Source organism: Salmo salar, chromosome 25 (genome assembly GCF_965601325.2).
Source record: "Salmo salar chromosome 25, fSalSal1, whole genome shotgun sequence".
Classification (NCBI taxonomy): domain Eukaryota; kingdom Metazoa; phylum Chordata; class Actinopteri; order Salmoniformes; family Salmonidae; genus Salmo; species Salmo salar.
This window is the reverse complement of record NC_138315.1, coordinates 10,049,554-10,065,659: the sequence shown is the minus strand read 5'-3', so window position 1 is coordinate 10,065,659 and position 16,106 is coordinate 10,049,554. Positions and strand designations below refer to the sequence as shown.

At 42.6% G+C, this 16,106-nt stretch overlaps 1 protein-coding gene across 4 annotated transcripts in view; it reads right to left on the bottom strand.

The window, feature by feature from the left end:
- LOC106586120 (histone deacetylase 4) overlaps positions 1–16,106 on the bottom strand; it is a 134,719-nt gene that overhangs the window by 60,674 nt on the left and 57,939 nt on the right. For all 4 annotated transcript variants that reach the window (XM_014173000.3, XM_082968866.1, XM_082968865.1 and 1 more), the window contains exons 6-8: positions 1,465–1,593; positions 1,172–1,284; positions 505–621 (exon numbers count right to left, since the gene is read on the bottom strand). In XM_014173000.3, the coding sequence (XP_014028475.1) occupies positions 505–621; positions 1,172–1,284; positions 1,465–1,593 (359 nt within the window). The remainder of the gene's footprint in view (positions 1–504; positions 622–1,171; positions 1,285–1,464; positions 1,594–16,106) is intronic.

Genomic DNA, 16,106 nt, shown 5'->3' with positions numbered 1-16,106 from the left:
GTGAATGAATAACTTTCTGCCTGAATTGACTTGGAAGAGTTGGAAACGGATATAGAGCGAGTGAGAGTGAGATGGGGGGTAGTACATGCGTCACTGACTGCTGGTCATTGTCTCTCAATGGTGCCTTTCTGAAATGGAGTAAGGCTGAAAAGCCACATATGACAGATGGACTAGGTCTAGACAGGGCCCCCTCTATGTAGACTCTTCCACTCTGAAAGGGCCATGTGCGCAAGCAAGCCCTCAAAGTGATGGAGGAGAGGAGAAAGAAAGGAGAGAGCGAGAGAAGGAAAGAGAGAATGAGTGAGAGAAAAGATGGGGAGAAATAGCAAGTTAGATGGAGAACATAAGAAATTGGGGGAAGGCGGTGGAGAGAGTGTGGGGGGGAAGTGGGCTAGAGAGAAAGGGAGAAAGTGAAATGTCAGGTTAGAAAGATACTAACGAACGGAAAGAAAGAACGAAAGTAAAAACTAAGAGAACGAGAGAAAAGTGGGTGTATGAACTAACGCTGGAAGGGCCGGTGGCAGGCAGGCCCAGGGTGATGTTAGGCAGCGAGGGCGATGTGTACAGAGACAGCTGGCTCAAGGGGCCCTCTCGGCCAGCCAGCCTGTGGGCCAGGGAGGCCTGTAAACAGAGGAGCACACAGTCAGAAAGAGACACTGAAACACAGACACAGGCCAGACAAATAGACCCCTCTGCAAAAATAAACAGCCCTGTCTGGTCATTCCCCCGGACCCCTGTGGCCTCCTGTCTACACTGGCCATCTGGAGCACATGTTGCTTACAGAGACACATACGCTCAGAGCCTTAGATACTCACAAGGATACAAAGATACACATACCCTATACACAGAGACACTTGCATTTACACACTCATGTGCACATACTTACACACACAAACAGTCACACCATATCAAACAAGCATGCAAGCACACAGGCACACACGCACACGCCTGACTGTGTGAGCCAACAACTAACAGGTGGGACATAAAACATACTGTTTGGCTCGGGCCATATTAAGCAAACAGCCCTCAGCAATGTGACTGGGAACAGTCAACATAAAGGCAGATTGAAAAGAGAACAGTACAGTATATCAGAAGCTCCTGGTTTCTGCATGGTCACAGTAAGCTAACAGCTTAATGTAGGTTAAGGTTCGAGTGGCTGCTTAGTGCTTACCTCTACTGAACTACTGGACATGGAGCCAGCGATGCCATTCTCATTGGTGATGTTACTGGAGCTGTTGTTGGGCGAACTGGGGCCCGAACCAGGAGCGCTGTTGCAGGCCAATTCTACAAAAAAATACATAAAACACAAGACATGAGGCTCCCACACAACATGCATACTGATCAATATACCAGGTTGGAAACCTATTGATTTCAACCTACAGAAAAGTACTAAAGTCATAGATGCAAGGGCTGTGTGAGTTTTCACGTGTTCCGCTTGGGCTGCGTTGTGCGGCAGAAGCTTACCAGCCATGTCCAGAGAGCGCTTCTTGGCGGTGGTAATTGGACCGTCCTTCCTGCGTAGAAGTGGGCTACTTCTGCGCTCCGTTACCTTCTGTTTTAGCCTGGACCGGAGCTTCAAGTTGGGCTCAGAGGCTAGAGAGAGAGAAAGAGGGGGTCCATTAAAACACAATGACAGAAATCGGAGGGAAGAATACGCAGTTCTTAGGAAGGCTTTTTGTTGGCATTGCTATTGAGGGCATACTTGAGATGAAAAGTAGGATGGGATTCATAGGATTCATAGGATAGGATGGGATTCATTTAGGATGGGATTCATTTGAATCAAACCAAATACTTCCGCAAACCATGAATGAATATAGTTATGAAGACAACACTACAACAGGGAATGATATGAACATGTTGCACATATTCTGTACTGTCCTGCAGATGATATGCAGACATATGGAAGTGGGAAAACAGACAGTCTGATATCTTTCTTAGGAGATTCTAGCTGCTCTGGCTTCCCTGTCTGTCAAAGTCTCAGAAGGCTTTTGGGCTTCGGGTGGCAGGCAAAGACAAGAGCTTTCACTCTCTACTGCACATCAAATCAAATCAAATGTATTTATATAGCCCTTCTTACATCAGCTGATATCTCAAAGTGCTGTACAGAAACCCAGCCTAAAACCCCAAACAGCAAGCAATGCAGGTGTAGAAGCACGGTGGCTAGGAAAAACTCCCTAGAAAGGCCAAAACCCAGGAAGAAACCTAGAGAGGAACCAGGCTATGAGGGGTGGCCAGTCCTCTTCTGGCTGTGCCGGGTGGAGATTATAACAGCACATGGCCAAGATGTTCAAATGTTCATAAATGACCAGCATGGTCAAATAATAATAATCATAGTAGTTGTCGAGGGTGCAACAAGTCAGTAACACAAGAGTAAGTGTCAGTTGGCTTTTTCATAGCCGATCTTTGAGAGTATCTCTACCGCTCCTGCTGTCTCTAGAGAGTTGAAAACAGCAGGTCTGGGACAGGAAGCACGTCCGGTGAACAGGTCAGGGTTCCAGCAGGTCTGGGACAGCAGCTCTTGGACAGGTAGCACGTCCGGTGAACAGGTCAGGGTTCCATAGCTGCAGGCAGAACAGTTGGAACTGGAGCAGCAGCACGGCCAGGTGAACTGAGGACAGCAAGGAGTCATCAAGCCAGGTAGTCCTGAGGTATGGTCCACATCATGCCTGTCACTCCGCTCTCACTCTTCTCTCATGCTGTCTGAAACTGTCTGGAAACAAGAAAAAACTCCAGACCCCAGCAAACCGCCTCCCCCGGCCCGACTTCAGCTGACCTGTGCTCAGTACAGATCTGAGGTGACGTCACCCTACTCTGAAACTCTTAGAGAAAAGCGCTTTAATGGAGAGTGTTTTACAATGTACGTAGACAACATTAGTACACAATCAATAGTCCCAAACACAGTGTGCTGTGGAGCCTAGAATGAAACTAGCACCGGAAATGAAGCACTGCAAATGGTACATCAGAAGAGTAAGCCAGTTCAGGGCAGTTAGTTATGCTAACAAGCTACTCCATAAACAAGCTACTTCTGGAAAGACTGATGGAGCAGATGAGAAGAGACATGATGAGATGAGCTCCAAACATGTGATAAGGATGAGCAGCAGTAGGGGTAACGAGTTTCCAGTCTTGGCAGCTCTTGCCGACCCCAAGCTTCATCAAGCCCGTCTCAATGCCCAGCTAATGAATAGCTCTTGTTGTCAAATGCTTGCAATTAAACAAGTGTGTGTGTGTTTTTGATGGACTTCTCGGGTTCGTTTTTGTTCATTTCTGCTTTCTGTGTGTGGACAGACGGATAGGGGGATAGGGCCAGAGAACAATAGCGGGAGTGTCGAAGAGGCGACTGTAATTACCGCATACACAATGATCAGGGAGAGGAGCACGGCCCTTGTCAAGCGCCAATCTTGGAGATCCTATCATCTCTCAGACAAAGCCTATTCCCCCTCAGGAAACTAAAAAGATTTGGCATGGGTCCTAAGATCCTCAAAAGGTTCTACAGCTGAAACATCAAGAGCATACTGACTGGTTGCATCACTGCCTGGTACGGCAACTGCTCAGCCTCTGACCGCAAGGCACTACAGAGGGTAGTGCGTACGGCCCAGTACATCACTGGGGCTAAGCTGCCTGCCATCCAGGACCTCTACACCAGGCGGTGTCAGAGGAGGCCCTAAAAATTGTCAAAGACCCCAGCCACCCCAGTCATAGACTGTTCTCTCTACTACCGCATGGTAGTAGTGCCAAGTCTAGGACAAAAAGGCTTCTCAACAGTTTCTACCCCCAAGCCATAAGACTCCTGAACAGGTAATCAAATGGCTACCCGGACTATTTGCATTGTGTGCCCTACCCCCAAACCCTCTTTTTATGCTGCTGCTACTCTCTGTTTATCATATATGCAGAGTCACTTTAACTATACATTCATACTATACATTCATACATACTACCTCAATTTAGGCCGACCAACCAGTGCTCCCGCACATTGGCTAACCGGGCTATCTGCATTGTGTCCCGCCACCGCCACCGCCACCCCCTCTTTTACGCTACTGCTACTCTCTGTTCATCATATATGCATAGTCACTTTAACCATATCTACATGTACATACTACCTCCATCAGCCTGACTAACCGGTGTCTGTATGAAACCTCGCTACTTTTATAGCCTTGCTACTGTATATAGCCTGTCTTTTTACTGTTGTTTTATTTCTTACCCTCCTATTGTTCACCAAATACCTTTTTTGCACTATTGGTTAGAGCCTGTAAGTAAGCATTTCATTATAAGGTCTACACCTGTTGTATTCAGCGCACGTGACAAATAAACTTTGATTTGATTTGATTTAGTGGCCAATCCTCAAAAAGAGCTTTAGTTTTAGATATATCCCTACTCGAGGTAGAACAAAACACAACCATGTTTTTCACATCTGTAATATATCCCATTTAAAAAAATAGATGGTTGTGAAAAAATATTTTACTGCAAAATGGTTACATTTATAGATATTGTGACACCCGCTAAACTCAAAAATGTGCAGAACAATGCCTGGCTAGAGAGGGGGGGGCATATAAGCTAATGTAACCAATTTTGCAAGCTCTGATATTGCACAAATGTGGAATACAAGTAGTCAGTTATCTGCCCTACATACACAAACAAAAAACATTAGGATAACTTAATGCATCTTGGAAATATAGACCTGTAAACACAGAGATACAAAAGGTGGAATATCTCTACCACAAAATGTATGATGAACGTAAGCTTTACTTTTGACATTCATTGTACATTAAGAAAGTAATCAGACCCCTAAAACGGATTCAAATGCTTTTTTCCATTATCAATCTACACACAATACCCCACAATGACAAAGCAAAAACAGGGTTTTAGACATTTTTGCAAATGTATAAAATGTTTTAAACTTAAATATCACATTTAAATAAGTATTCAGACCCTTTACTCAGTACTTTGTTGAAGCACCTTTGGCGGCGATTACAGCCTCGATTAGCTTGGCACACCTGTATTTGGGGAGTTTTTCTCCATTCTTCTCTGCAGATCCTCTTAAGCTCTGTCAGTTTGGATGGGGAGCGTCGCTGCACAGCTATTTTCAGGTCTCTCCAGAGATGTTTGATCGGGTTCAAGACCAAGCTCTGGATGGGCACCTCAAGGACATTCAGAGACTTGTCCCAAAGCCACACCTGCGTTGTCTTGGGTGTGCTTAGGATCGTTGTCCTGTTGGAAAGTGAACCTTTGCCTCAGTCTGAGGTCCTGAGCGCTCTGGAGCAGGTTTTGATCAAGGATCTCTCTGTACTTTGCTCCGTTCATCTTTCCCTCGATCCTAACTAGTCTCCCAGTCCCTGCCGCTGAAAAACATCCCCCACAGCATGATGCTCCCATCACCATGCTTCACCATAGAGATGGTGCCAGGTTTCCTCCAGACGTGATGCTTGGCATTCATGCCAAAGAGTTCAATCTTGGTTTCATAAGACCAGAGAATCTTGTTTCTTATGATCTAAGAGTCCTTTAGGTGCCTCTTTGGCAAACTCCAAGCGGGCTGTCATGTGCCTTTTACTGAGGAGTGGCTTCCGTCTGGCCACTCTAGCATAAAGGCCAGATTGGTGGAGTGCTGCAGAGATGGTTGTCTTTCTGGAAGATTCTCCCATCGCCACAGAGGAACTCTGGAGCTCTGTCAGTGTCACGTTCTGACCAGTAAAGGGGTTATTTGCTATTGTAGTTTGGTCAGGACGTGGCAGGGGGTGTTTGTTTTATGTGGTTCGGGGTTTGTTGGGCTATGTTATTATGTAAGAGGGGTGTTTGTTTAGAGTGTTCAGGGGTTTTTGGTCTATGTTCTAGGTTAGTGTTTTTCTATGTTAGTTCTAGTCTTTCTATTTCGATGTTTAATTAATGGGGTTGACCTTCAATTGGAAGCACCTGCTCCTCGTTGCTTCTAATTGAAGGTCTTATTTAAGAAGGTTGTTTTTTTTCTATGGGATTTGTGAGTAGTTGTCTCCTGTTTTGTGTCTGTGCACCTGACACGACTGTTTAGTGACGTTTGTTGTTTTGTATACGTGATTTGTTTGTTTTTCCTTCTTTTGATTTAATAAAGAAGATGAGTATACACGTTCCCGCTGCACCTTGGTCCAATCCTTACAACGCCCGTTACAGTCAGAGTGATCATTGGGTTCTTGATCACCTCCCTGACGAAGGCCCTTCTTGGAGAATCTCTTTCATAGACAACTTTCCAAGTGAAATGTGTATGGTCCTGCATGACAAAAGTACATGCAGCTATACATGTCTTTTTTATATTTTGGGTATTGTATTCTAATCAGCTTTTAGGAAAACAAGTGGGCTGAGACAGTGAAAACTGTAATTTATTTTCAGTTAAAGGTTCTTCTGTGGATGTTATATGTTCAGCCTCTTGCAATTACGTAAGGGGGCTCCCATAGTCTTGACTCTAAAACCATTATGATGTCCAAAATCCAATATGGCTGCCACAATACCATTAAATGGTGGTTTAATTTCCTGTATATACAGTACATGTTTTAATTGAAAGACATCTTTCAGATTTGTGTACTGTACTCAATACTATTTTAGTGTAATTCAACTATGTTGGGAATCCAATAAGCGTGCCATAATTACACTCATACAACATTGTCTGGATATAGAAAAGTAGTGCTGAGCGATTAACCGAAGTGTTATTTTTTTGTTTTTTAAACAACAAATTGACCGACATCAGTTCAATTATTTGAATTCCAATTGTTTTTTTGTTTTTTCTGTGAGTTCAATATGCACTTTGCACAGGTTCTCTAGAGGTACACTGCCAGTTTTCTTAATTTTTACTATTTTCTACATTGTAGAATAATAGTGAAGACATCAAAACGATGAAATAACACAAATTAAATCATGTAGTAACCAAAAAAGTGTTAAACAAATAAAAATATATTTTCAATGAGTAGGTGTTCTAAAACTTTTGACCGGGTAGTGTAAATCAAATTCAGCCTGAACTGGGCGATGTAGTAGGGAGTTGTATTTTCCAACAGGCCAATATTCGACATAGTTTAGCACATAATGACCATAATCTATTGCACATTTACTTGCAACTGGATCCTGGACTTCCTGACGTGACGCCCCCAGGTCCTAAGGGTAGGTAACAACACATCCACTACGCTAATCCTCACCACAGGGGCCCCTTAGGGGTGCGTGCTCAGTCCCCTCCTGTACTCCCTGTTCACTCATGACTGCATGGCCAAGCACGACTCCAACACCATCATCAAGTTTGCCGATGTGGTAGGCCTGAGTGGTAGGCCTGATCACCGACAACGATGAGACAGCCTATAGGGAGGTCAGAGACCTGGCCGTGTGGTGCCAGGACAACAACCTCTCCCTCAACATGATCAAGACAAAGGAGATGATTGTGGACTACAGGAAAATGAGGACCGAGCACGCCCCCATTCTCATCGACGGGGCTGTAGTGGAGCAGGTTGAGAGCTTCAAGATCCTTGGTGTCCACATCACCAACAAACTATCATGGTCCAAACACACCAATACAGTCGTGAAGAGGGCACGACAAAGCCTATTCCCCCTCCGGAGACTGAAAAGACTTAGCATGGGTCCTCAGATCCTCAAAAAGTTATACAGCTGCACCATCGAGAGCATCCTGACTGGTTGCATCACTACCTGGGTAGGTAGTGATGGCAACTGCTCGGCCTCCGACCGCATGGCAGAGGGAAGTATGTACTGGCCAACACACCACTGGGACCAAGCTTCCTGCCATCCAGGACCTCTATACCAGGTGGTGTCAGAGGGAGGCCCTAAAAACTGTCAAAGACTCCAGGCACGCTAGTCATAGATTGTTCTCTCTGCTACCACACGGCAAATCTATGATCAAACGGCTCCTTAACAGCTTCTACAACCAAGCCATAAGACTGCTGAACAATTAAGCAAATGGCCACCCGGACTATTTACACTGACGACACCCCCCCCCCCCCCCACACTCTGTTTTTACACTGCTGATACTTGCTGTTTATTATCTATGCATAGTCACTTTACAAATTACCTCGACTAACCTGTACTCCCGCACATTGACTATGTACCGGTACCCCCTGTAAATAGCCTCGTTGTTATGTAATTTTCTTGTGTTACTTTTTGATATTTTAAAAATAAATACACTACCATTCAAATGTTTGGGGTCACATAGAAATGCCCATGTTTTTGAAAGAAAAGCACATTTTTTTGTCCATTAAAATAACATCAAATTGATCAGAAATACAGTGTAGACATTGTTAATGTTGTAAATGACTATTGTAGCTGGAAACGGCTGATTTTTAATAGAACACAACAGAGGCAAGGCAAAATAACACAATACAAAATAAACCAGGGCAATTTATATGCAGGTGAAGGTGTTTGAGTGTAATTATGTTGGCCATATTGGATTCAGAATAACATGTATTTAGGTAGGGGTATCGAAAAATGTTGAGGCCTTGCCACTCACTAGCCTATTTCTCTTCTCTTTCACCCCCAGACACAGACAGCTTTATTCCCAGCAGCACCCACTGGCATATCCTTCCTCTCTCTCCCTTTACTTCAATTAATCCAGACCAAACCAGTTGACCCTTTGGCTTGGCCTGTGACCTCGTGTGAAATGGGTCCGGCAAGTGAAGGCACGCTACATTCATTAGCATAGGACTCAATGCCACGTCTGTGTCAAGTCGGGCAAGGCCCATGGGACTCTCTTGGCTTTATTTTATTAAAATGCTTTATTTAACCTTTATTTAACAGAGTCATGCTGAGCCCAAGGTCTCTTTCACAGATGTGCCCTGTATACACATCAAGACACATCAATATTCACATCAATACACGAAAAGCAAAACACAATCATAGAAAACAAACATTGTTCAGTAAAAAGGTCCTCAATCAGCCTTTTGAATTGCCCTAGTGGAACAAATTCATCCAACTTTAGAGAGCCTTGGAGATCATTCCACAAGTAAGGTGCAAAAAAAACTAAAAGCAGATTTACCTAACTCAGTGGAGACCAGATCTGATATCTTGCATGTCTAAGTTAAAAATAAAGTAAGGTACGGCGGAAGTTGCAGTGCATCGATCTACGAGATTTCAAAGAGGGCAATGCCTACTTTCTGATACAGAACGCAGTGATGTGTACCAAACCTATAGCCAGTAATAAAGCATAGTGCGCTATGACAAACTGTGTCCAATAGCTTCAATAAAGTCGCAGCTGCATTCATATAGACAATATTGCCATAGTTTATAACCAGTATGACTGTCGACTGAATAATTTGTTTTCTGCTATTTAATGAAAGGCATGACCTATTCCTAAAAGAACACCATTTAAATTCTTAATTTCTTAACTAACTCATCAACATGCTTTTTGAAAGATAGCTATTCGTCAATCCAGATACCTAGATATTTTTTCGCGGGGACATGATCAATGAGGGCACCATCCAATAACATATGCATAAATGATCAGATACATTTTTACTTGATTTGGAGAACAACATATACTTAACACATACTCATAATAGCAGTCAGTGGATATTTGGTCAGGGAATGTTTGTTGTTTGTTTTCCTACCCTTTCCCTTCAACTCCATGTATCCTTGAATATGAAAAACAGGGATAAGAGTTTAAAATGTACCTGTCTTAATGCACTTAGAACGAGGTGCAGCCAGAGAATATATCTGGCCCATTTGGGAAGAGCAAGGACTTTGAGTGTGTGGGGTTATATAATGAATAAGCACTTCTTGAAAGTGCACTTTCAATTTGAGGGGCTGAATTTGTGGTTGAACTTATTAAACTTGATTATCAAAAAAAAGAGCGGTGGAGGGCACTTGTCCAAAAGTCTTTGTTAACAGGATCAAGGGCGGCCCGGTCATGAACGCCATGCATTAGCAGCTGGAGTGTATGGGAACACATTCAAAGATGCAATTCCTCAGACAAATTATAATCCAATCCAGTGAAAATTAGCCTGACTCTCCCACTATGGCTGACCAAGCGAATAATAGTCTGAAGTAGTTGACAATAAGATGGTGCAGACTACCTGTATCCACAAAGCCGTCTTGAAGTAAACTGGCCACAGACGGATGGAGTGTTTATTTGTGGTTTTGTTGGCAGATACTGTATTAAAGGATTTCGTGAGAAGGTGCAGGAGGGTGATTCAAGATAGGAGTATTAAAGAAGGTACAGTTGAAGTCGGAAGTTTACATACACCTTAGCCAAATACATTTAAACTCAGTTTTTCACAATTCCTGACATTTAATCCTAGTAAAAGGTCTACACCTGTTGTATTCGGCGCACGTGACAAATAAACTTTGATTTGATTTGATTTACCTATTTTTTCTGAGGTCTTGGCTGATTTCTTTAGATTTTCCCATGATGTCAAGCGAAGAGGCACTGAAGGTAGGCCTTGAAATACATCCACAGGTACACCTCCAATTGACTGAAATTATGTCAATTAGACTATCAGAAGCTTATAAAGCCATGACATCATTTTCTGGAATTTTCCAAGCTGTTTAAAGGCACAGTCAACTTAGTGTATGTAAACTTCTGACCCACTGGAATTGTGATACAGTGAATTATAAGTGAAATAATCTGTCTGTAAACAGTTTTTGGAAAAATTACTTGTGTCATGCACAAAGTAGATGTCCTAACCGACTTTCCAAAACTATAGTTTATGAACAAGACAATTGTGGAATGGTTGAAAAACGAGTTTTAATTTTTAGGGATAGGCTGTCGACAACATCCGGTAAAATTGGAGGGCACTCAATTCAAATAGATAATCGGAATATTAAACATTCATGTATCCTTTAAAAGCATTCTTATATCCTTTAAAAGCTTAACTTCTTGTTAATCTAACTGTGTTGTCTGATTTACAATAGCCTTTACAGCGAAAGCATATCATGCGATTGTTTGAGGACGGCGCCCCACAACGACATATTTTTCAACCACCACAGGCTTCGTAAAATCACAAATAGCGATTAAACAAATCACTTACTTTTGAAAATGTTCCTCTGTTTGCAATCTCAAGGGTCCCAGCTACAACATGAATGGTCGTTTTGTTAAATAAAATCCTTCTTTATATCCCAAATAGTCAGTTTAGTTGGCACCATCGAATTCAGTAATCCACTCATTCAACATGCAGACAAGGGAGTCCAAAAAGCTACTGTTAAACTTTGTTCAAACAAGCCAAACTACGTTTCTATTTAATCCTCAGGTATCCTAAAATGTAAATAAACTATAATATTTCATATGGAAATAAGTATATTCAATAGAAAAGTAAAATGAGTATGTTCGCATCCTCTTCGTGGCGCACGAACAGACTGATATTGTACCGGGACTCTTCCTACAAAAACTTCAATTTCTTGCTTGTTTTTGAAGAAACAAGCCTGAAACAATGAACAAAGACTGTTGACATCTTGTGGAAGCCATAGGAATTGCAATCTGGGAGCTGGAATTACATAAGACCCATAGCTTTCCATTATAAGAGCGTGGGACCTCAAAAAAAGATCATTCCGGGTGGTTTTTCTTTGTCATTTCGCCTGCCATAACAATTGTGTTATAGTCTCAGACATTATTTTAACATTTCTAGAAACTTCAAAATGTTTTCTATCTAATGCTACCAATTATATTGTCACGCCCTGACCTTAGAGACATTTATTTTCCTCTAGTTTGGTTAGGTCAGGGTGTGATGTGGGGTGGGCAATCTAGTTTTTCTATTTCTTTGTTTTGGCTGAGTGTGGTTTCCAATCAAAGGCATCTGTCCATCGTTGTCTCTGATTGGGAACCATACTTAGGCAGCCCTTTTTCATTCCTTGAGTTGTGGGATCTTGTTTTTGTGTTGTGCCTGTGAGCACACCATTACTTCACGTTTCGTTTGCTTCTGTATTTGTTTTGGTGAGTTTCAAACATGTGGAACTCTACGCACGCTGCACCTTGGTCCCCTCTCTACGACGAACATGACATATATGCATATCCTGGCTTCCGGGCCTGAGTAACGGGTAGTTTACTTTGGTTACATCAGTCGGGTGGAAATTCAGGAAAATAGAACCTAGCTGTAAGAAGTGACTCCGACCTAAGTGTATGTACACTTCCGACTTCAACTGTAGATTGGAACCTTTGTTAGAAAGTGGAAGATAACTGGAGGACGATTCTCATTTTTAATGATCTTGGTCGTATGATCTCATTACATGATGCACTAGTTGCTTTGTAAGTGAAGACAGGTGGATTTGGGTTAACCTCTATGGGCTAGGTGGGACGCTTGCGTCCCACCTACGTAACAGCCACTGGCAGCCTGTGGCGCGATTTTCAAAACCTTAAAAATCCTATTACTTCAATTTCTCAAACATATGACTATTTTACAGCTATTTAAAGACAAGACTCTTGTTAATCTAACCACACTGTCCGATTTCAAAAAGGCTTTACAGCGAAAGCAAAACATTAGATTATGTCAGCAGAGTACCAAGCCAGAAATAATCAGACACCCATTTTTCAAGCCAGCATATAATGTCACCAAAACCCAGAAGACAGCTAAATGCAGCACTCACCTTTGATGATCTTCATCAGATGACAACCCTAGGACATTATGTTATACAATACATGCATGTTTTGTTCAATCAAGTTCATATTTATATCAAAAATCAGCTTTTGACATTAGCATGTGACGTTCAGAACTAGCATACCCCCCGCAAACTTCCGGGGAATTCGCTAACATTTTACTAAATTACTCACGATAAACGTTCACAAAAAGCATAACAATTATTTTAAGAATTATAGATACAGACCTCCTCTATGCACTCGATATGTCCGATTTTAAAATAGCTTTTTGGTGAAAGCACATTTTGCAATATTCTAAGTACATAGCCCAGGCATCACGGGCTCGCTATTTAGACACCCGGCAAGTTTAGCACTCACCATAATCATATTTACTATTATAAAAGTTTGATTACCTTTTGTTGTCTTCGTCAGAATGCACACCCAGGACAGCTACTTCAATAACAAATGTTGGTTTGGTCCAAAATAATCCATCGTTATATCCGAATAGCGGCGTTTTGTTCGTGCGTTCCAGACACTATCCGAAATAGTAAAGAAGTGTCGCGCGCATGGCGCAATTCGTGACAATAAAATTCTAAATATTCCATTACCGTACTTCGAAGCATGTCAACCGCTGTTTAAAATCAAAAATTTTTCTCGTAGAAAAGCGATAATATTCCGACAGGGAATCTCCTTTTCGGAAAACAGAGGAAAAAATCCCAAAGGCGGGGGCGGTCGGGTCATGCGCATAAGCCCAGTGTCCCTTGATCGGCCACTTGAGAAAGGCGATAATGTGTTTCAGCCTGGGGCTGGAATGACGACATTCTGTTTTTTCCCGGGCTCTGAGCACCTATGGACGACGTGGGAAGTGTCACGTTAGAGCAGAGATCCTTAGTAAATGATAGAGATGGAAAAGAAGTTCAAGAAATGGTCAGACAGGCCACTTCCTGTAAAGGAATCTCTCAGGTTTTGACCTGCCATTTGAGTTCTGTTATACTCACAGACACCATTCAAACAGTTTTAGAAAATGTAGGGTGTTTTCTATCCATATGTAATAAGTATATGCATATTCTAGTTACTGGGTAGGAGTGGTAACCAGATTAAATCGGGTATGTTTTTTATCCAGCCGTGTCAATACTGCCCCCTAGCCCTAACAGGTTTTAAGCTACAGAAGCATCGACACACTTGTCTGCAAATGCTGCATTAGCTTTCACATCTCTCCTGTCACGCTGTAGTAAAAATCAGTCTAGAACAGCCACTACATAAAATGCATGTCACACTAGTAAAACACTGCAACACTGCTGAAGAAATAATAAACTCACTAAAGTTGCATGGAAAGAGAGACATAAAATAAGAGCGGCGTAAAATTTGCCATTGGGCCTTCAGTGCAGAGCTTTATTTGCAGTGTGGCCGAGTGGCTCAAGCATACCCAAAGGGCCTGAGCCAAAGGACGTGGCTGGTAGCCAGGAGTGGAGACAGGGCTGAGTCGGGGATGGATGGGTGGGTGGAGTGGGTAGATGGAGGTTTGTGCCCGTGCCAGGGTTTTCTCTGTTCTCTCACACTCAGAGGAGAGATGGCGAGGGTAAAGTGTTGATGCAGGCAGAACCAGGGGCTTATGGCCTGTCTGACAGGAGGAGCCCATTGGGGTTCACCAGGGACACGGTGACTTTGAAGGGTGTTAGTGTGGCCACGCCAAACAACCCACTGCAGGGGCCCAACTGCACTGTCTGCTGACTCCAGTACATTTGTTCTCTCTCTCTCTCTCTCTCTCTCTCTCTCTCTCTCTCCTAATCTCTTTTTCCTCAATTTCTAACCCTAACCCTTTCCCTCCCTTTCCCATCCTCTCTGTCACTTCCTCTTGTTCCCTTTATTTCTGCAATTGAGTGAGGGGAAGTCCTGCTAGCTAGTATTGACACTTCACCGTATTGGCTACTGATGCATTCACTCCCAAACATTCTGTAGCACTTTGCTTGAATGAAACACAGAAAAGTGAGGAGATGAAATCGCTGCTAGAGACAATTTACAGTAAACAAATTAAACCGTATCAAAATGCTAAGCTCCTGCTCAATACTTCTCCATTGACTGTATACTGAAATTCTGATTAAAGGCCTATAAAAGTAAACATTTTAGATAGACCTCCCAAGTGGCACAGTGGTCTAAGGCACTGCATCTCAATGTTTGAGGTGTCACTGGGTTCAATACCAGGCTGTGACCGAGAGACCAATGAGGCAGCGCACAATTGGCCCAGCGTTGTCCTGGTTAGGGCGAGGGTTTGGCCGGCCGGGATTTCCTTGTCCCATTGCGCTCTAGCGACTACTTGTGGTGGCCCCTGGCGGCTGCAAGCTGACTTCGGTCGCCAGCTGGACGGTGTTTCCTCCGACACATTGGTGCGGCTGGCTTCCGGGTTAAGCGAGCAGTGCGACTTGGCAGGGTCATGTTTCGGAGGACGCATGGCTCTCGACCTTTGCCTCTCCCGAGTCCGTATGGGAGTTGCAGCGATGGGACGAGTGTAACTACCAATTGGATATCACAAAATTGGGGAGAAAAAGGGGTAAAAGTACAACAACAAAAAATTAACTTACAGGTTCTCTAATACAAAACATATTAATCATATGTTCAGCGGATTTGAAGAATGACAGCCCTGTGCAGGTTACTGAGTACATTTAGGAAGGTGAATTCAATTTTGGATTTAATAAAAGGACTAGAATGTAGAGATTTGAGAGAATCGATATAGGTTTTGCTGGAACTCATCGACAAGATTCTGAGAAATGTGTATCTATGGGAATTAACATCAGAGGCACAGAAAATAACAAACAATAATAATAATAATAACCATCTGTGAATTTAAACTACACTGTGCTCAAAATGTAGATTTTTGTTATGGTTTCTCATTTCCTCAGTGCTAATGAAACGTTATCATTGATACAGCAAGGAAACGTGGCCTTAAAATATCCACACACAAAACTACACTTCGGTTTCCCCACAAACATTTTGGAAAATAACATTGCTCCAGGGACAGAGAGGGTCCAGTCTTCATACTACTACAGACACAATCGAGTGAGTCAAATGGAGATAATCCAGGAAACTGAAGAGGCTCCTCTTCACATTGTGAATGGGCTGTGATTAGGAATATGGTTTGAGGGCTGAATGAGCTTCACTACCATGAAGATTGTCTATTTGATGAACATGGAGATGCTAATGCTACGCTAATTTCCAGAATTCTCAGTGGGTGTACATAAAGGAGGCCTCTTCGGTGCTTTGTCTATTCCTCTTTAGGTTCTATACCTGTCCCTTATATCTTCAAATCAACGGTAAACAAAAGAACACGACACCAGACTGTTTTCAGGTTTGATTGCTTGCATCAAACTGAAAACAAGCGGGCTGCAAATACAATACAAAAAAATCAAATAAAAGCCATCTGAATGCATTAGGTAAATGTACAACTTGCAAAATCTGATTCAACCAACTCGGAATCAAAACCATAAACAGTTTCAAATATCCCAAACTGGTTCAAACTAAATATTATTCCAATATACAGACATGACTGTTTGTTATCAATGTAAAAATATTCATATTTTTATGTCCAATATAT